The sequence below is a fragment of the Acomys russatus genome, chromosome 17 (assembly GCF_903995435.1).
Source record: "Acomys russatus chromosome 17, mAcoRus1.1, whole genome shotgun sequence".
NCBI classification, from domain to species: domain Eukaryota; kingdom Metazoa; phylum Chordata; class Mammalia; order Rodentia; family Muridae; genus Acomys; species Acomys russatus.
Window position 1 is genome coordinate 12,739,322 of NC_067153.1, and position 21,638 is coordinate 12,760,959.

At 46.1% G+C, this 21,638-nt stretch overlaps 1 protein-coding gene across 1 annotated transcript in view; it reads left to right on the forward strand.

Moving 5' to 3' along the window:
• Positions 1-21,638, forward strand: part of Col22a1 (collagen type XXII alpha 1 chain) — a 217,055-nt gene that overhangs the window by 102,185 nt on the left and 93,232 nt on the right. The window contains exons 27-37 of the mRNA XM_051159567.1: positions 2,950-2,994; positions 3,536-3,598; positions 4,033-4,086; positions 7,139-7,180; positions 10,838-10,870; positions 14,165-14,218; positions 14,494-14,547; positions 15,310-15,363; positions 17,299-17,352; positions 18,840-18,893; positions 20,967-21,071. Of these exons, the coding sequence (XP_051015524.1) occupies positions 2,950-2,994; positions 3,536-3,598; positions 4,033-4,086; positions 7,139-7,180; positions 10,838-10,870; positions 14,165-14,218; positions 14,494-14,547; positions 15,310-15,363; positions 17,299-17,352; positions 18,840-18,893; positions 20,967-21,071 (612 nt within the window). The remainder of the gene's footprint in view (positions 1-2,949; positions 2,995-3,535; positions 3,599-4,032; positions 4,087-7,138; positions 7,181-10,837; positions 10,871-14,164; positions 14,219-14,493; positions 14,548-15,309; positions 15,364-17,298; positions 17,353-18,839; positions 18,894-20,966; positions 21,072-21,638) is intronic.

Genomic DNA, 21,638 nt, shown 5'->3' on the forward strand with positions numbered 1-21,638 from the left:
GGGTGAGCAAGCAGACTCCTCAGCCTGTGATTGGCAGGGCATTGCCATGAATGTAAGGCAGTCCAGTCCCTTGTGTCAATACCTGTCAATCTATGCTCTCAAGTTCCTCACTGTGGACTTTCCTAATGGGCTGCTTCCCACGTGTATCAGCTCCAAATCACAGCGTAGCTACGGCTCAGAATGGTCAACAGAGAAGACAGGAGTGCTGGACCCTGGTGTGCGTTTACACACACTGCCAATATTTAGTTCTGAGGGACACTGTAGCCAGACAGACTGTGCAAGAACTGCCACACCACCCTCCATCTGCTCTATTCCTCCACAGTGTGTGGGCTGTTTAAGCACAGTATCTGGCCCTCTATCAGCTCTACAGTGCCCCCTTCCCCTCCATAGTCCAGAACAGCGTGAAGCTTACTGGCCTGAACTGTATAAATTAGCTGGTACTGAAAGGGACCAAGCCAGTAGAATGCCTCACGGATGGCCTGTGATCGAACTCAGTATGTGCTTCAATGGCCTTCAGGGTTTCCAGCCACACCTTGTCACTTATTCTTCCTCAGCACCTAGGAAGCAGTTAACACAACAGATGAGACCACGCCAGCTGATTTCAAGGGGGAACTTCAGTGGTGAACAGTTTGCATGGCTCTTTTTAGGGCAGTTCTTAGGAGATGTGCTGTAAGCCTGTTGGATGTTGGTGGGTACTGCAGGATGCATAGAGAATTCCAGAGTGGATGTTGGGTCACTCCATGGAGCCAGAGTTACAGGCTTAGATGGATGTGTACACTAAGCATGCATTTGGCTTCCGCACACCCACTACCTACCTTCCTTTTCCTTCCTTCCTTTCTCCCATATCTCCTGCCTCCTTTTCCACTGTCTTTTCTTTGCCTTCCTTTCTGGCCTTCACAACCAGTTGACTTGGCACAGCTCCGGGAAAAATCCACAGCACCAACCCGTTCAGTCTTTCGTTCATGTGCCTACTCATCTGAAAACCACACTTCTTATGGTATCTGTGCCAAAGCTTTTACTAAATAGTGTGCCAGATACTAAGCATAGATTGCCTCTGAAGGAATTAGCGATTTTAAAGACATGCCATTAGAAATTAGCCTGCCATGCACCTATTCTTGCAAGGGCCTGGTAACACAGAAGCTGATAGCCTTGAAATGGGGCCCTTGTTACTTTGTCTCCTGACTGCACAATGCTTGTTGGAGAAGTGTCTTACGAAATACTGCAGGCTAGGTGTTTTAAAACAACAGAGACATCTTGTTCACAGTTCTGGAGGCTGTGAAGTTCAAGGTCAAGGTGTTGGTAGATTTGGAGGCTGCCAGACACTTTCTGCTTAGTAGATGATCCTTTGCCTCTAGATGCTATGTTGACACCATAGGCACAGGATAAGATGGACACTTGCAGGGTAGCAGCCTCTGTGACAGGAGAGGCCAGTGGGCTCTTTCAAGCTCCACCTTCATGACTGATCACCTCCAGAGGCTCCAGTAGTAACTCATTGAAGATCATGTTTTAACATAAATTTTTTTTCTTTTTTTTTTATTAATTTATTCTTGTTACATCTCAATGTTTATCCCATCCCTTGTATCCTCCCATTCCTCCCCCCACCCCATTTTCCCATTATTCCCCTCCCCTATGACTGTTCCTGAGGGGGATTACCTCCCCCTATGTATTCTCATAGGGTATCAAGTCTCTTCTTGGCTACCTGCTGTCCTTCCTCTGAGTGCCACCAGGTCTCCCCCTCCAGGGGACATGGTCAAATGTGAGGCACCATAGTACGTGAGAAAGTCATATCACACTCTCCACTCAACTGTGGAGAATATTCTGACCATTGGCTAGATCTGGAAAGGGGTTTAAAGTTTACCTCCTGTATTGTCTTTGGCTGGTGCCTTAGTTTGAGCGGGACCCCTGGGTCCAAATCTGCCTATCATATTGTTCTACTTGTAGATTTCTAGGACCCTCTGTATCCTATTATTTTGCTATTCTCCCATGTGTCTCTCATTTAGAGTCCCAATAGGATGCCTTCCCCTCTGTAGTAACTCATTGAAGATCATGTTTTAACATAAATTTTTAAGGGGAACTTTTTTAAAATTTTTAATTGAAGGCAACTTTCTTTGTTTCTTTTTTAATGATTGATTGATTGATTGATTATGTATACAGTGTTCTTCCTGCACCAGATCTCATTATAGATGGGTGTGAGCCACCACGTGGTTGCTGGGAATTGAACTCAGGACCTTTGGAAAAGCAGCCAGTGCTTTTATCCTCTGAGCCATCTCTCCAGCCCAAGGGGAACTTTAAAAGCATAGTAGGAACCTTGTGGATGAGGATAAAATTGACAAGGGGCAAGAACTGGTGGGAACCTCTTTAGAGCACGCTTTTTCTTAGAAGTCTAGGTACCTAACATCGTCTCCTAGGATGCTCCCCCCATTGGAACACATTAGGAGAAGGAGAAATTAAATTATTTACTGCTTCTGAGCACATAGGACTGTCTGGTTTTATGAAAAGACTGAGTAATCAATAACCAGGAACCCTGAATCATAGGGACATCAGTTTCTCCTTGGTTGCTGAGGAGTGGGGTTTCAGGATCCCTGATATGCCCTGAGACCTGGAGTTGGGGTGGATCCATCAGTTCCAGGTTTGCCCCACCCTTGTTTTGAATTGCAAAGGTTTAGGTTCACCGTGAGCAAACACAGCATTCATGAACTCTGGTCATGTCAAGAATTGTTTCTTTTGGGGAAGCAGAACACAGTGTGAGGGAGCCTGCAAATCGTATCTGTAGAAATAGTAAACACTTTGGCTTCATGCCTCAGGGTCTCTGGGGCTTAATGTTTAACTTTTAGAGAGCCAAGGGCTGTGGCTGGCATGTACTGTGGATGTGTGAGGCCAACTGCAGACTGACAGCCATGTTTGAAGGTGTGCATAGTAGATAATCAAACACTGTCACTCTACTTACAGGGTGAAGTTGGGGAGCAGGGCTTTGCAGGCCATCCTGGTGAGAAGGTTAGTGTGCTCATATCTTTATCATTTATTATTTAATTAATGAGTCATCATTAGACATTATGTCTTAGATTAACATTTTAAGTTACAAGAAGAATCATGCCTTTTAAAAGTTGATTGCATTTATTTCATGCCTTCGTTTGTTTGACTAGTAGTTTTCAATGTGTCCTAGGTATCAGTTGTTGTGCTGAGAGTTAGAACCAAATTAGGAACTAGGAGAAACTGGACAGAAGAACAGTTGAACACGTCATCTTAAAGAGGGGGCTAGGCATGCCAGGAAAGATGCTAAAGGGCTGACATTCCATCCTAAAAGGGTGGAAAAGTTAGACCCAGAGAGATAGGATGGGTTCCTGAGAGAGGAAATGACCGAAGCAGGAAGGAGCTTGGGTACCTCAAAACAGATTCTCTAGAATTTCCCTTTTAGCAAGGCTCTACTTTCTATGTGAATAAGCATGAAATCTCCGAGGGCATGAAAAGTACGTGACCCAGGACCTCTCTCACAGGGAAAACCTCCCACTGGTACCTACTGGTTTTGTTTGCATAGGGAGAAGTTGGCCTTCCAGGTGCTCCAGGAGCCCCAGGATTTCGTGGAGACAAAGGAGACCAGGTAAATGTGACTGTCTCTTGCCACCATGGCAACTGTGCCTCTGCCCAAGGAAAGAGCATCTTCTGGAGTCTTAGACTCTTGGGATGAGGTGATGGTTTTGACTAGGAGAGTAGAATAACTCCTGGTGTTGGGAGTTGAGAAATGCAAGAAGATCAAAGTCTAGAGTCCTTAAGCAGGAATGAAAGGACAGTGTCTGGGAGACACCTCTGGGAAGAGCGGGCATCTTCTGAGGAAAAGAGGTATGAGGCACCCAAGCCAGCTGCTTCCAGAGCTCCTTGGAGTTAAGGTTCATTGTGGCCTATCCTGCAGAGGAGGCAAAGGCCATGAAGAGAGATGGAAAATAAATGTGAAGGCACATTCTTGTCGCCCAAGGCCAAAGTGCCTTTACCCAGAGGCAGAGGTTCTAATGTTTCTAAATGCATCCTTTACTTCAGGGAGAAAAAGGTGAACTGGGACTTCCTGGGCTGAAAGGTGCCCGAGGTGAAAAGGTAACAGCTGCTTGCTCTTATCCTCATCATTAAATTTCCTAGCTGATTTCCAGAGGAAGAGGCGGGAGGGAGAGGAAAGGAAGAGGTGGGGGGGAGAGAGAGAGGGACTGAGGGAAGGAGGGAAAAAGAAGGTGAGGGAGGGGAGAGAGAAGGGGATGGAGAGGTGGAGGAGAGGAGAGAAGGGGAGGGGAGGAGAGGAGAGGAAATGGGAGGAGGAGGGGGAGAGGGAAAAGGAGAGGGAGGGGAGAGAAGAGGGTGGGGGAGAGGGCAAGGGAAAGAATTACAGGATGTATTAGTATTGCTCCAATGCATGTTTCCAAGTAATCCTGACACATGGAAGCATTGTTACTCTGTCTTAAAGCTCTTGTCAACACTGTCATGTTTTTGGCTTGTTTCCAGACAGCATCTGGCTAGATAGTAATCTTAAGATCTTTAGGGTAGTTGAGAATGTCATTACTCCACCGTTGGCCAGGGCAGGACCCAGAGCCTATGCTTCTGAACAATTGTCAGAGTCCTTCAGATTCAGTTCCTAGTGTCACAGGCTGCTGATTATGAGGGAAGAGGGCTCATCCTCACTGACCTCCATGCTTGCTGACAGCTTACAGTAGACTCACAGAGTGATGACACATAAACTGATATCTTGGGTCCACGGGCCAGTGACTCTCAGCAGCCCACAGTCTCCTTCCTTCTGAGAGGTGCCTGTTCTCACACTGCACTTTCCACACTCTGGTTTTCGACACACCTTCTGCCTTTCCCGATCCTTGACTCCAGCCATGTTGACAACATGGGCCTTGGTGATGCTCCCTGAGTCTGCTCGGTTCTTGATGTCTAGGAAAGAAATAGCTCTCACTTCAATGGAATAAGGGACAATTTATTCTAGAGTGAAAGATGAGCCATGATGGCCTGGGAACAGAGATTTAGGTCACCTCAAATACTGTGTTTCTCATGAGGTGGTGGGTTCACGAATGTTTAATAGAAACATGACAAAGGAGGTCATAAATCAAAATGCTTTTTAAATACCTTAACGGAAGCATCAGATGGGCAGGTTTCAGTAAAGAGAGGGAACCTCTGTTGTAGGCTCCTGATGCTTTGTGATGACACTATCAGATTTGGGAGTCGTGGAAGCTAATGATGTGTTAATACACTCCAAAGGTTTACCTGATCGTCACAAGGAAATTGGACCCAGATAGGAGAGGGATGGCTCCTGTAATATTTCAATCTCTACAATTTTTGAAATCCTAATCAGTTAATCAGCCATGGAAGGTTCTGGAAGGGGTGCTTGCTGCTTCTTTCCAGAAACTTTTGCTCAAACTTGGTTTCTCAAAAATGGATTTTCTTTTAGAGATGCTCTTTTCCAGAATGCAGAGGTTTAGGGAGACCACGAAGCTGTAATTTCCTTGGCAGAATCACATGCAGGCTTCTAAAGATGTTGGGTTATGGTAGGCTCCCCTAGAGATTCGGGTGATAACAAATCCAACGCAGGACACTAAAGCAAGGATTCCCCTTCTGCCTGGCCTTCCAGGGCCCTGCCTCAGCTGTGCCCTCTGTTGAAGCATTCCCACCCCAATCCCCTTTGCCCTATAGTTAACATCTTGGAGTTGGAGTGGTAATTCTTCCTACTTTTCAAGGACAACTGAGGGCTGAACACCCACAGGAAAGGAGGATTGGAATCCCATCAATGTCAAGCTTATCCTAAACCCGTGGCTTTCTGGAGTCAAGCCTCTTACTCAGTGTTGGAGAGTCTCCCTCCCACCACTGGCAACCATTCTTTCTGCCCAGCTCTGGGGATGGGCAAGGGGACCACTGCCAAGGCATCCTGTGTCCTCTGCTTTGAACACTTTTTCTTCCTCTTTCCTCTTGTACTCATTTGTCCCTTTGTCCACACCCCCTACAAGGCAGCACTGGGTTTTGATCCCTTGCTGTTGTTAATAGCAAGGAGGTAACTAGGGGTCCTCATGGTGGTCTCTAGAGCACTAGAGTGTGGACCTACCCTGTCAGGGAGGAGACAGAGTGGCCAGTCATACCGTGACTCCAATGCCTCTTCTTCTGGAACTTCTTCAGTGTCAGTCCAAGTGAAAAGCTAGATTCTGAGTGTGAAACCAAGTGCCTGGCTCGCTGACTGCCTATATTTGTGCATCTGGATTGAGACTTTTGTGTGTCACTCTCTATATTTTTGAAACAAGGAGAAAACCATGTTAACAGTAAAATATCAGACTTAGAAAGGCAAATACCGCAGGCTTCTTCTCGTATGTGGCATCTAGAACTTATAAAATGTGTATGCGTATGACACATATGATGACATGAATGTATATGTGACATTAAAATGAAGGTGGAACATTTGGATAAAGAAGGGCATCATGAGAAGTGTGGGGTGCAGGGGCAAAGTACATCATATATATTACATAAGTATATAAAATATCATTATGCATATACAATATAAAATACTTCATGGCCCTATCTACAGAGATGAATCAGTTCATATACATGAGATACATAAGTTAGAATGTGTCATGTAACAGAAGAAGCAAGTCAGAGGGAACTCGACCTACCTTTTTTAGTGCTTATACTATGGTAGAAATGGGTTTCAAGTTCAACCAAGTCAGCTCCCAAACTTGTGCAGTATACAAGAACAATCCTGGTATATGTGGATATATGAGAGTGGCCTGCCTCTCCCGGGGGTGTAGGACATCTCTAAGGATGTCTCTGAGGGAACTAGACTTCAGTGTGGCCATTAAGCTAAAAAGACACATGTGGGAACATTTGCTTTAACTGGCTTTGCTGGCAGCAGTGGAAACAACTTCCACATCTTCATCATCATTACAAAACGATAGAATGTCACATGGTACTGTCTAGATGCTTTAAAAATACATGTCTGAGTATTGCATAGTTCAGAGGGTACGTGTGTATCCTGCCCCCTGCCCCACCTAACTATAATCTATTAAAGTCTGTTCAGGGAGGGCGATGCAGTTCTAATACTATGCAGGATACTATAGATCATTCCTGGCATAAGCAGAATTAACAGGATTAAGATTATACTTTTCATTTCTTCTAGGGTGAGGTTGGTCCAGCAGGCCCCCCTGGCTTACCTGGAAGTGTAAGTTACTCTGACTCTAATTTTATCTCCTCTTTTGGACCATAAGGCAATTTCTCTCTCTCTCTCTCTCTCTCTCTCTCTCTCTCTCTCTCTCCCTACTCCTAACTCTTCTAGTGAAGAGAAGCCCTCTGCTTATTTTATTCACTTAATTCAACAAAAGCACAATTACTATTTATCAGAATGAATTAAAGGCTATTATATACATGGAAACTGACACAAGAATCTGGAGGCAAGAAGTTATTTGTTCAAGGTGGGACCATAGTACCATAACCAAAGCCTCTGATTCCTCTCCTTCCACAGGCATTTTCAGTGTCTAGTAGTTTCCAAGGCTATCTGATGACAGTCTTCGCTTTTCAGTTGGTGGCTTGTTAATATATTCCAGTAGATTTTTTTGGCCTAATTGTGGGAAGAGTCTTAGATCAGGTACACTGGTGAGCAGTGAAGGACTGTGAAGGGAGGAGAGACAGCCCAAGACACTACAGTTCTGTGTTAACAACATTCCACTTTCCATGACCACAAAGGTATAATTGGAGCCTTGTAGCGTGTTTAGCATAGGTATGGCTTTTGTTTGGCATCATTAGTTTATGCAATAAATATAAAAAGGCCATTTTTATTATCAGTTATCTCATTCCCAAGAATTCTATAATAGGCCTAGTTTTGGAATTATTTTTTATTTCAGTTTTCTTCTGCATTCTGTGATTCTGTTTGGGCAGTTAACAGAGACATAGCATATGGCTCTCTTTATGAGTTCTGGTGGGACTGGAGACAAAGTCCCCCCTGGTTGGCACCAGGTTTGGGGCTTTTACTTCAACTTTTCCCTGGGAAAAAGAAAATGTTTTGAGGGTGTTTGTTTTATTAGTTTGATAGCGTTATATTTATCTAAAAACTATATGTAAGGGTATACATTGTAGTGTTGCTTGTGTTGACTACAACATAGGATTAAATAAGTCCTGGAATGTCCATATAACAAAATCTAATTTTATATAACACACATATATACACTCCCAGACACATAGGCATATATATGCTCACCTACACCCTCATACACACACACGTGCACACATGCATACAAATATACTCACACACATATGCATACACAAAAACACAGTTTAGAGTCTTGAAATTTTATGGATGAACACACTAAGTAAAACAAGCCACAGGCAGGTGGATCGTTATGAGTTCACAGCAAGCCTGGTCTAAAAAGTGAGTCCAGGACAGCCAAGGCTACACAGAGAAACCTTGTCTCAAAAATAAAATAAAATAAATAAAACAAGCTAAGCAGGAAAAAACAGTATGTGGATCATTGGATATTGAAGGCTGAGAACAAAGACTTCCATCCCCTGTATGGATGTCAGGTCCTGACCCTGCATAATCTTGTTACTCAGATGTCTTGGGGGGCTCATGTCTCTGTCCTTCACTTTCCTTGTCCGTAAAACAGGGCAGAGGCAGATTACTACCTGCCACCAGATGGTGAAAGCATCCCTTGATGCCTGGGATCAACTGGTAATGATGTACTCAGGTTTACTCTTCACATACTTCCTACAGAAGATTACGTATTTCCATGTCCTCACAGTCATATGAAAACATTAGCATGGGCTCCGATGTGCGGGCCTGGAGCAGAGGTCCAATGGGGAGGAGTCTGGAACTGAGGCCTTGATGGGAAGGAGAGGAAGCCATCTTTTACCTTTTATGGTGAATCATTATGTTTCTCTGCCTATTCAGTTTGCCCCCTGGACTTTTGCTCTGGGCTAACCACCAGCGGGCTTCAGACCTCACAGTGAATCTATAGTCTCTTAGGGGAAGGAAATGAAAGGTGTACAAATGGAAAAGCAAGTCATCTCCATTCCCTGATGACATGATATTTTACATAGAATGTCCCAAAGATTCTACCAGAACCTTCTAGAAATGATCAAGACCCTCAGCAAAGTGGCAGATCACACACACACACACACACACACACACACACACACACACACACACACATACACACACACACACACACACACACACACACACACAAAATCAAGTTACAAAACCCAGTAACCTTTCTAGTTATTGATTTAAAACATGCTAAGAAAGAGATTTTGGCTATGTTTCCGTTCACGGTAATCAAAACTATATTGAAGGATGAATCTAATCAAGTAGATGAAAGACCTCCACAATGAAAGCTTGCAATCTCTGAAGAAAGAGATGCAAGAAGACACTAGAACATAGAAAGACCTCCCATGCTCATGGTCTCATAATATTGGTATTGCTTGATCATCTACCATTTTACAGATTCAATGCATGCCCTATAAAAATTCCCAGAAAGAGAATCGAAACCATAAAATTCCAATGGGCACACACACACACACACACACACACACAAAAGACCTCAGATAGCTAAAGAAATCCTGAACAAAATGAATAGTGGTGGGTAGAATCACCATTCCAGATCTCAAGCTATATTACAGGGCTGTAGTAATGAAAACAGCATGGTGCTAACACAGAACCAGACATATAGATCAGAGGAACAAAACAGATGCTCCAATTATAGGAATGCACTCTAGTCACAGTTGCAAAAGATGCCACCCAGGATCATCCAGTGCAACTGATGTGCATATCAAGGAGGTTCAAATGGCCTAATTTGTATGTGAGTACTAGAGGAGGAAGGAACATCTGTGGAGCTAATCACAGAAGTCCTGAATGAAGGCTGGACCAAATTTAAAGTGGAGCAGTGTTCCAGATCCAAATAATAACTTCTATGAAAGCGTTGAGGCTAGACAAAGCAGGGATTCAGTGCAGCCTATGGGCTGGTACGGCTGGAGAGTCACTGAAGTTCATGATGGTATCCACTGGCCTCTCCATGAGCGAGTGGCTGCCCCCCTTGCTCGTCATTCTTCACTTCTGTCCCTGGCTAGGACAGGATAGGTGATAATGCTGAATTCAATGCCCTAGGCAGCCTTCCAGTTGCCTGCATGGAGTATTCCGGAGAACCTCAGGAAGATATCTAGAGTCATAGGAAGGTTGGGACCACAGGCCATCGAAATCTATATATTGCACACCCCTTCACTGATCTATGAATGCACATGCAGATCATTTGGGGAAATCTAATCCTGTTGGACAAGCTTAGTGATGATAAAGGACATGGACACATTCCAGTACCTGAAGGGTAGAGAGGCAAGAAGCTCAGGAGTTCATGGCTATTTCAAAAGTTGGAAGCCAGCTTAGACTACATGAGATCCTGTCTTACACACACGCACGCACACACACACACACACACACACACACACACACACACACACACACGATACTTTTCTTTGGTAAGGGTGACCACTTGCCCCTAGTAGGTTCGCCTTGTCCTTGGGAACAACTCCACAGCATGCCAATATGGGCAGCATTCATAGTACTCAGTGGGTCATTAGTAAAGGAGGACATGAAGGTGGGAGGAGGAACATAATGCTGGATGCAGCTGGGGAGAGTCGGAGGGAAGGAGTAAGGAATGGAGATGACCAGACTGCATTGGGATTTTTCAAAGAATAAAAAATACTAACACTGCCCTCAAGAGACAACTATAAAAAGACTAGGTAAATCTCTTAGAAGCATCGGGATTGTAAAAGATGACATGGAAGGCTCCTTTGAGTCCAAGCTTTCTAACTTGTGTGCTTTCCTTTCCAGCCATTGATGTTCACACCACACCCAAGAGTGCCAGTAAGTAGCAGTGGACCCTGCGTAGCCTGTGGCCCCAGCTCGTCCGGTGGAGTGGTGGGGACGTTGGCAGTGGAGGTTTTGGGGATTCGATTCAACTCTCAGCCCTTCATGCTGGTTTGGCAGCACCAGGGTCTCTAGCACCTGTCCTGGCAAAAAGTAGGAGATAAATCACTGTAATAAACTGGTTCTCATGGCAGGCAGGCATTCTAGAAACATCACTCAGTGGTCAAGAGCGAAGGCCATTTTCTGTTTGTATGGAGTCCACATTGCTGTGCCCGGAGCTGCTAGTTGCTATGAGACTGGAAATACCTGAGATTCCAGAGCAATCTCTATCAGTGTTGGCAGCAAAGAGACCAGAGATGGGAACACTTCAAGCTCTCAGTCCACGGAAGTTGGTTGCCCCATAGAGACAATTTCCACACTATTCAATTCAGGCTGCTTGGGGAATGAGGCTTCAGTGGTTTCCTGCAGACATCAAGGCACTTAACAGAAAGACAGAAATCAGTTCCACAGTCTGTGGAAGTGGAGGCCCCTTTCCTCCTCCTTCCTGAAGTCTTCTGAAAACTAACCATTTAGAATCTCTTTATGCTGTTGGCAGCACCGAAGCCAAGGAGTGTTACCATCACCACCACCACCCTCAGCCTCTCCCCTCTTAAAGTCAGGTCAAAGTGCCTTCAAACGCAGAGATCTTCCTGCCTGTGCCTCTTGAGTGCTCACACGAAAGCCCACCATGTCTAGCTTCTCTCATTTTTTTGTTTTGTTTTGTTTTGTGTGTGTGTGTGTGTGTGTGTGTGTGTGTGTGTGTGTGTGTGTGAGAGAGATATTCCTCTCTCAGTATGATATAACCTGTGTTTCACAACACAGGACAGCTGAAAGGGTGGAGTAGGGAGAGCTGCAGTTCACCAATGTTGTCTCCATTTCTTCAATCATAAGCCGGTGCAACTTCAGGAAAACCGAGGATTTGTGTATGACAGAAAGGAATGGGGCAGGGGGGAAACTGAGTCAGACGCTGAAGTCCTTGAAGGATAAGGAAGGACATTATGCTTTGGAGGTGAGATGTGAAGGAAGTGCAGGGAGGACATCTCTGGGCAGCCTGGAATTCAGGGGTTGTCAGAGGAGGTGTCTGTCAGCCTTAGTGGCTGCCTGTAGTGATGCCTCCATAGGTCTCTGTATTTCAAGGCTTAGCTCCTCCCATACACAGGCATGGTGCCCATCTCACCACCTCCCTCCCAGAACACCTCTGCCAACTATATATTGAGTGTCTGACTCTGAACGTTTGAACTTTCCCATTTTTCCCTCTTTGGTGCACATGGGGCTCAGGGATTAAAACTACCCTATAGTTGCCCCATAGAGATAATTTCTGAAATATCCCACTGGGAGAGCACCTAAGGAGAGAGGTCTAAGTGTCCGACATGTCTCCCCTTTTGAGTCTCAGTGGGGTGCCCTTTCAGATGTGTACTATTGAAAAGGTCAGTAGCCACTTTCAGAATCAAAGCAAGGAAATTACCTTTTTAAAGCTAATATTTTATTTAGTATAATTTATTCACATTACATCCCAATTGTTATCCCCTCCCTTTTATTTTCCCGTTGCCATCCTCCTTTTCTTTTCTGTCTATTCCCCTCCCCTAGACCACTGATGGGGGGTGCTCCTACCCCAACTGTGGGGTGAAAGCCTATTAGGTCTCATCAGGATAGCCTGCATCCCCTTCCTCTGTGTGCCCGCTAGGCTGTCTGGCCAAGGGGCAGTGACCAAATCATAGGCAACAGAGTGCATGTCAGAGGTTCGGCAGCAGCAGCCCCCTCCTCATGCGTGGAGAATTGGCATTCCATCAGTTCCATCTGAACAAAGGGTCTTGGTTCTCTGCATGCATTGTTTTGGGCTGGTGCACCAGTTTGTGCAGACCCCCTCATGTCCAGATCTGCAGGCCTTGATGGACTCCCTGTGGAGTTCCTGCTCCCTCCTGGACTTCTCATCCCTACACTCTTCCCTACAACTCTCAGTGCTCTGCCTAGAGTCCAGTTTCTAGTCCCAGTATCTGTCCTGATACTGGGTGGAGTCTCTCAGGGGACATCTATGTTGGGCTAATATCCACTTATGAGTATATGCTATGTGTGTCTTTCTGGGTCTGGGTTACCTCAGTTAGGATGATCATTTCTAGTTCCATCCATTTGCCTGCAAAATTCAAGATTTCATTGTTTTTAATAGCTGAGTAGTATTCCATTGTATAAATGTACCACAGTTTCTTTATCCATTCTTTGAGGGGCATCTAGGTTGTTTCCAGATTCTGACTATTACAAATAAAGCTGATAGGAGCATAGTTGAGCAAATATCCTTGTTTTATGGTGAAGCATCTTTTGCATATATGTCCCGGGGTGGTATAGCTGGGTCTTGGGGTATCACTATTCCCCACTTCCTTAGAAAAATGCCAGATTGATTTCCAAAGTGGTTGCACAAGTTTGCACTCCCACCAGCAATGGAGGAGTGTTTCTCTTTCTCCACATCCTCCCCAGCATGTGCTGTCACTTGAAGTGTTGATCTTAGCCATTCTGATGGGTGTAAGATTAGGAAAAGATCTTTATCAACCTTACATTGAACAAAGTGCTAATATAAAAAATATATAAAGAACTCAAAAATTAAACATCACCAAACTAAATAATCCAATTAAAATTGGGGTTCAGAGCTAAATAGAGAATTCCCTACAGAAGAATATTGAATGGCTGAGAAACACTTAAAGAAATGCTCCCTAGTAATCAAGGAAATGCAAATCAAAATGAGGCTGAGGAAATTATCTTTTAAAAATATGTTTCTTCTGCTTCTTCTATTTTTCTCTGTCAAGAACTCAACCTGCTCAGCAAATCTCTCTCCACATATTCCTCAAGAAAGAGTTTGACTTTGAAAGACCCGCTCCGCCCCCTGGTTATATTTATTGATGTTCCTTTCTGTGTCGGTCAGCCCTGAGTGGGATGGGATAAGGGTCAGATCACTCATGTGTAAAGTTGAAACCTCAACAGGCTCCATGGAGGGGACACTAAACCCTGAGAATGCCCAATAGGAGAATGCGGCTAGTTTGGGGTTCTGCTTCCCTGAAGAAGAGACCCTCAGTCTTGGATCTGAACAAAAAGTCAGGATCTTTCCGAACCCCAAGAAAGAGAGAGAAGAGCCGCTAATCCTTCCAACAGGAACAGCTTTAGTATGGTCATCAGGGTGTAGACATGATCCGTGTCTCATTGCTGAGGGTTGGAGCTGATGTGTATGGGAGGGCGTCACCTGTACCATGTGCTTTTAACCCACAGGGAGAGCAAGGGCCCAAAGGAGAAAAGGGTGACCCTGGCAAAACTGGAGCAATGGTGAGTACCCACACTCCCTATTTCTCACCATTCCCTGTTTCCTGAGGACCAGGAATCCAGGCCTGGCTGGTTCTATGCCAGAACCCCACTGGCTACTCGACACACTGGTGGAATTAGTAAACAGTGTAGCATGTATGTTTTAGCCCTCAGGACTTCAGTGGTGTGGCTTCTGTAGATCTCAGATTATAACCATTGCACATCCCCCCACCCATAGCCCCTTGTGCTTAGGGCAGGGTGCTGAGCTAGTTCATGTGGACATCTCTCTTTCATTGCAGGGACCACAGGGTCATCCTGGAGAACTGGGCCCTCGGGGACCCACTGGCCCTCCGGTAAGAGAGCCCTTTCTCCACCTGTTAGCTCCTGAACCGTGCTGCCCTGCACCCATTGTGTATTTCCTTTGTGCCTTTTCCCCAAGCCTTCTCACTTACTAGGGTGGTGGGTGGACGGTGTTGGAGACAGTGGGTTGTGACAATACCCACAACTAAGGGTCCCAACACCTTGGAAAAATTGGCCCCAAAAGCAACTACCTGGACCTGGCTCTGGGATGCTGGTTGTTCTTCCCTTCCACTAAGGGGCTGTTTGTGGCTGAAGAGTGCTTTCTTAGACTAAGAATGTTCTGGAGAGGTTATCCAGGAGGCAAGATTGCTTTTGTTGTCCAGTGCATTCGCAGATGGCTCCTCCTCCCCAGCAGTTGATGGGCAAACAGGTTTAGAAGATGCCTGATACATATTAGCATTTTTATTGTATTTATCTGGTATGATTTGGAATGAATAGATGTCTCCTGACAATCGTTCGGTTATCTGGGGAGGAAGGAGGGAAGGGATTGTAGAAGGTTTGGAATAGCTTATTGTTTAAAACCGCCAAGGTCAAGACTGAGCAATTCTCTCCCTCATTTACATAATGCATTAATGATATGAAATAGATGCCTTTAGAGGATGCGCAGGGTCAGTGATGGAGGCTTTTCTGCACCTGACAGAACCTGTTCTCTGTTCCATCCTTTTATGTTCTGATGAGTCTAGTTTGAGCTGCAGGCTAGCACTACCTGAGACCCCAGGCCTCTGATCCACCACCTTCTTTTCTCTCTTGCCCAGGGTGCCAAGGGACTTGATGGTGTACATGGGCCTCCTGGAGCAGCTGGAAACCCTGTGAGTCCTTCTGTCCAGCCTGACTTCTGGGGGCTTCCTAGATGGGGTGGCCCAGATGAACATCTTTTCTCTGGCTTACAGTTCTGGACCAACTGCAATATAGCTAAGAAAGAAAATCCACACTAGTGAGATTTCCCAGGCCCAGGGACCATTTGAACCTTAAGCCAAAGAGAGATGCTCTTGTCTTCCTAATGTTATCAGCAGGCCTGAACTTTGTCCATGTGTCAAACTCTGAGGCAGAGTTTCTCCTGTATATACACAGATGCTACAAAGACACAATCCCAGAACAAACCAATGCTGTGCCTGTGTGACCAGCCATGAGAGAAATCCTCAGTGCGCATAGAGGGTGCACAAAGGACTTTCCATGAATAATCAGGACCACTTCCAGATGTTGTGTGTTCTGCGAATTGTGCCTGGGTTCAGATCCACAGATGCACACCCTAAAGATAAAAATCCAAGTTACACAATTATCTCTCTGTCTCCCCATTTCTCTTTCTGTGCTCCTCTGTCTCTGTTTTCTCTGTCTGTCTCTCTGTGTTTCACACACACACCTCAAACATGAAGTTGCAGTCAAGGAATTGAGCAGACACAGATTTTCCCTCAGGCACCTTCTGATCTCTCAGGCTGCTGTTCCTGCCTGTCCTATCCACAGAGCCGGTTTAATCTCAGAGAGACTGGCATTTTCCTCTCAGAATGTATGGAGTTGTGTTGCATGGCCAAAGTTGTAGAGCCCAGGTGTCCCTATGGTACCGGCTGGAGCAGAGTCAGGCTGACCTGAGTGGCGTCCTAAGAGTGATAGGCAGTAAAAGAAGTGTCAATGTCCAGTCTGGTCTTGGGACTACAGACCAACCAGACCATTTGTGACCATGACTTGTGACTTAGAGGAGATAGGGTTGGCCATGAGTAGAGGCTAATGGGAATGACACAGGAGGGGCAGAGATGAGCTATTCCCCATAGGAAAGACAGCCTGGCCGGTGCTCAAAGGGAGTAGAGCGGAAACAGTTGGGAAGGAGTCTAGGAGTGTGCACTGTGATTTTTGTCCTCGAAGCATACATGTGACCTGTGACAGTGGACAAAACTGAGAACCTAAGCAGTCTCTAGTACTTGGGGATCCCCTAGTTCTCATTCCGTGGCACTGACCCTCCTGAAATGCCTTCACCCACACCCATGCTCTCATAGAGTCATCACCAAGTTCTAGTTAAAATCCACTCCAGGAAGCAGTCACAGACCATCCAATCAAGCACACACTTGAAGTGTGCACACAGGCTCACACACCTGTGTTCACGCTCACTCCTCTGCCCTGTCAGCAGATGCCCTCGCACTGTGGATGGTGCCAGCATCTTTAGCCTGGCACTGCCTTCAAGTGGCCTTCCCAGAGCCATACCAACCTTTGATCACCTGCGACCCAGTAGCTCATCACAAGCCCCCTCCACCCATCCTTTAAAAGCCCCTTTCTGTCCGTCTCATTGTCAAGGCTACTGCCAAACCCTATCATGTGTGTGTCCTGCAAGGCTTGCCCAGTACCCTTTAACACCTTAGCGCACCAAGGGCCTTTTCTTCATAACTCAGCTCTGAGCAAGTCCCTCCTCTACCCCTATGCATAGGATCGAGGCTGATGGGCAGCCAAGCTCCTTAGGCATGATGGGTGGCTCTCTTCCTCCCACTCTTGCCATCCTCACTCCCCACCATTCCTGGGCCTGAGGAACTGTGAGTCTTCCTGTCTCTGGTTCCCTCCACCTTCAATCCCATTCATCTGAGTCTGGCTGGAGGAGACGCTATAGTCTCAGTGAAGGGTAGGTTGCTAATACCTGGGAGTGTCAGTTTGGAGGCTGTCCCAGCAGTTCCTGGTGAACTGAGTGTGAGAGATGTATTGAGAGTGGCTGGGATAGTTATTTCTAGCCAGTCCGCTTTCTCAATTGTTCCATATCTGTTTAGGGCCCTCCAGGACCTGCAGGACCCCCAGGTCTCAGTGGTCCCCCAGGAAGTCTGGTGAGTATGTGAAGAGAGCAAAGGCATCAGTGTGAACCTGCCTTTGTTCACTACCCCTCCTCCTTCCCATCCACACGGGCATGCGGGCAGCATTGTAATCCGTGTACTGGTGAGGGCTACCCAGAACATGGCCAACCCAAGGTTCTAGGTAACATGTCGGCTCCCTAGGTTATAGACGGTAACAGAGGGGCTGTACATTTCACTGTTGTTGGAATCAGCATCACCTTTTACCTTCAATCCCATAGAAGTCAAAGCTCCCCGATGGCTATTAGATACCTGAATTCTAACCCCAATCTCCCAACACCTGGCATTTTAAGACCTTGGTCATACTTTGCTAAGCTCTTTCATCTGGAAACGAGGCAGGGTTAGGGCAGCTTATCTTTCTGATCCCACATCATCTGCTGAGGTTCTTCCTTTCTCTCTCCTGGATGGTGACCCAAGATGTGTTAATGGGCTAGTATTATGATTCAACATAAGCATAATTGATTTAGACTTCAATGATTTTCAGTACAACATACAGTGGTATCTGGCCACAGGCTACAAGGAATTTTTCCTCTGCAATAGATTAGGCCAGGCTTGCTCATTCCTAAACCTTCCCAGGTATCTGTGACTCAGAGGCTAGATGCATGGCATTTAGATTTTTCATGCATAATGTGTTGGTTTATTTCATCCACACAGCAAACCTGATAGGTAGATACCATCCCTGACCCCATTTTATTCAGGAAGAACGGGGGCAGGAAGAGACTGAGTCATGGGAGAAGTGGTTGGAGTAGCTCTTTCCTGTAAAGCCCTTCTTTTTCCACTATGCATACATAGTCACCACCAACCAACCCTGCTTTCTTTTGCCTGTTTTATCTGGCTTATGGAGAGTATGGTGTCCAAGTCATCCTGAGGAAGTGGCCAGGATTGTCACCTGGTGTGGCTCCAGGGTGATGGGAGAAGAAACAGCCCACCTCTTTAAATATATAAAAATATTTTTATGTGTTTGCCTGCATGTAAGTCTGTGTACTCCTGTGTGCTGATGTGTGTGGAGTCCAGGGGAGGGCTTCTGACATCCTGGAAGTGGAGCTACATGTAACTGTGAGCCACCATGCAAGTGTTGGGAATTGAACCCAGGTCCTCTTGAAGGGTCTTAACCACTGACCTATCTCTTTAGCCCCAGTGGCCTAGTTCTTTGCCCTAAGATGAGGTGGCTGTGCAGTGTGTCCTTGGTGGGCTGCAGAGTCCTCAGCAAGCCTGAGCTCCAGTTGCTCAGTGTGATTGCCTAGCTCCTTTCTTTCTCTTGACCATATGTCCCCATGGATGTGTCCACACAGTGTTTACCCTGGAGCTTTTCTTTGGGATGTTGGGGGGAACTCTGCAGACACTGGGAAGAGTTTAAGACTGGATGGGGAACAAGTGAGCCGAGAGGAAGGGGCCTGTTGGCGTAACCCTGGGAGCTAATGTCTGTAAAAAACTAACCACATGGACAACTTTCCTTTTTTCAGGGTCCCCCTGGTGTCAGAGGTGCCCCTGGGAAAGACGGGGAGCGTGGGGAGAAGGTAAGAGTGATGCAGACTGCAGAAAGGCTTCTGTTGTTTTTGGCTTCACTTGGCCAGTAGGCTAGGAGCTCACACTGCTCAGGCCTGGCTTAGGGCCCAGGCATCAGAGGAGAATGTGACATCTCATACCAGCTCACCCTCATGACTCAGCTGGAGATCAAAGCGATGCCCCATTTATGGATGTAGACAGAAGTGCTGAGGGACTTTATTTGGGCAACAGAACTCGATCTCACTGTTCCATCCCACTTTCACCTCAGTGTTCCACTTGTCTACTGAGCATCATTGTTGACAGTGAACCCTTCCCAGGCTTGGGAAAGTGTGTTGTTTATTAGAGAAAGGATGAGACAAGATCCCCCTTCCTATCAGCTTGAAAGAGCCCACAGGCCGAGGTACCTCTGCAGTCCACTGAGCATTGCTGATGTACTGTGCACTTCAAGGATGGTGCTCATATGTGTTAGCAATAAGCACTGAGGCAGAGCTTGGGAAACCCACAGTGCTCATCGGTGCCCAAGGGAGACACTGAGTTTCACATTCATCAAAGGCTGGTCCCATGTCCGAGTTGTGTGACTCTGAGCTAGGGTCTGAACAGTAGTTATCAGTAGGGATAATTCTATCTCCCTCTGACATTTGGTGGTCCCCATATCAGGGAGAGGGCCTACAATTGGACCAGGATTCTGCTTTAATTATCACAAAACACAGTGAAGGATGCTGTCCCTGCATCTCACAACAGACAAGATTCATCACCCTCAGTGTCAGTAGGACCAAGGCTGAGGAAGTCATGCTAGCCAATGGCGCTCTCAGTGCACCTGAACCGTCCAGCTGTAAAGTGAGGATGGCAGAGAGTATGGACATCACCCTAAGGACTAAATGCCAGGGCATGGCCTTGGGAGAGAACATGTGACAAGGACATGATGGTGTGTCTTGCCCCATTACATGTCAGGTGTCCTTTCGCTGGTGAATCATCTACAGAAGTCTACACAACTGCCCAAATGTGGCTTGTAATTTCGATTGGGTCTCGCTCTGTGGCTCATGCTAGCCTTTAACTCACTCTGTAGTTCAGGCCGGCTACTATCCTGGGGCAATTTTCCTGCCTCAGCCCCTCAAGTGCAGGCATTAGAGGTGAGAGCCACTCCAAATTAATCAATTGGATTCCTTGAAAAGTTTTCAAATGTGCTCATATTTACCTTTCATGTTTTTATGTTGGTAAAAATTTAACAAGAGTGAGTGCATATTCATTTTAGCAAGAGATTTGATTTTCAAATACAAAATTCCCATGAAAATGATTTATTTTAGAGGAAAACACAAATTGTAGAACATATCTTTTGCTTATGGTCTGTTGACCACAAGTGTTTGGAAATGGTCTCACTATGTAATCCAGAATGTCTGGAACTTTCTACATAGACCAGGCTGGTATACAACTTGAGGTAATCTCCCTGTCTATACTTCCCGAGTGCTGGAATTATAACTGTATGCCACAGTGCCAGGAGTGTGCTTTATTTAAAAAAAGATAATGTCACCTTAAATTGCAGAAACAAGAGAGCACCTAAATTAAAAATGGATATATCCAAATATTTCTTGTGTGCTGTTGGCCCATTTGACCTCAAGGGGGAGCCAAACACCTTCTCTTGCCTCAGCAGAATCGGGCAAGGCGCATGGCTAGAAGAGCCTTTGCAAAAGGACAAAATTCCTTCAGATTTCCATGTACTCGTTAGCATGTCCTATGACTGACTGGCTGGGAGCTGGAAAAGTCGACCCTGCTTTCTAGGCCTGCAGGGACCCCTTCATTTCCTGCTTGAGAGCCTTGGCTGATTTTCCTGCACTTTACGATCACAGAAAGGACAGCGACAGGCAGGGTGAACTTGGTGGAGGCTGTGGTAGGAGAAAGGACGTCAGCATGTGCATGAGGTGACAGAATCCACTTTTTTGACCCTCACTGAGCAGGCTTGTCTTCTGGTACTCCAAGGAACAGGCAGCTCCAGAAGCTTCCATGCACGTTTGGGCTGACTGGCCACTGGGAAGCTGAGTTCTGTCAACCCACCACTAATGCTTGTCGGTGTCCTTTTTCCTCCCTAGGGGACAGCAGGGGAAGAAGGCAGCCCAGGGCCGGCTGGTCCACGGGGAGATCCTGGTGCTCCTGGCCTCCCTGGGCCACCAGGAAAGGGGAAGGATGGGGAGCCGGTAAGTGGCAGGCTGACCTGCTTTGAGCTTTGGAAAGCCAGGCTACCAGTGGAAAAGAGGAAAAAAAAAAAAAAAAGTAAAAGCAAAGACACGTTTTAGAAAGTGAGCTGTAGTTGATGAACTGCAGGTGAGTTGAAAGGGGGTGCTGTAAGGCCCGAGATGTCCCCTGACCCAGGGACACAGTCCCGTCAATCGACATGTTTAAAAAAAATACTAGAGTACAAAGCTTGTAATGCTGTACTTCCATTGACAGTTTTTTATTAACTTGTGAATCATAGCAGAAATCTTCAACTTAATACTCTCAGCCTGTGGCTGACCACAGGAAACTGGATCCTTGGAAATGAAACCACAGATGGGTCTGTGTGGCAGCTGAGCCCTCAGCCAGCTCTGAGCATGTGGAGCTCTGGCTGTGTGCTCAGGACCAAGGAAGAGCAGTCATGCAAATGAGTTTCAAAGTACCCAATGATCATGGTACACACACACACACACACACACACACACACACACGGAAGGGTTTTTTGGTCCACACTGGGCTCCTCTGGCTAAAAACAGACTTGCATTTCAAGT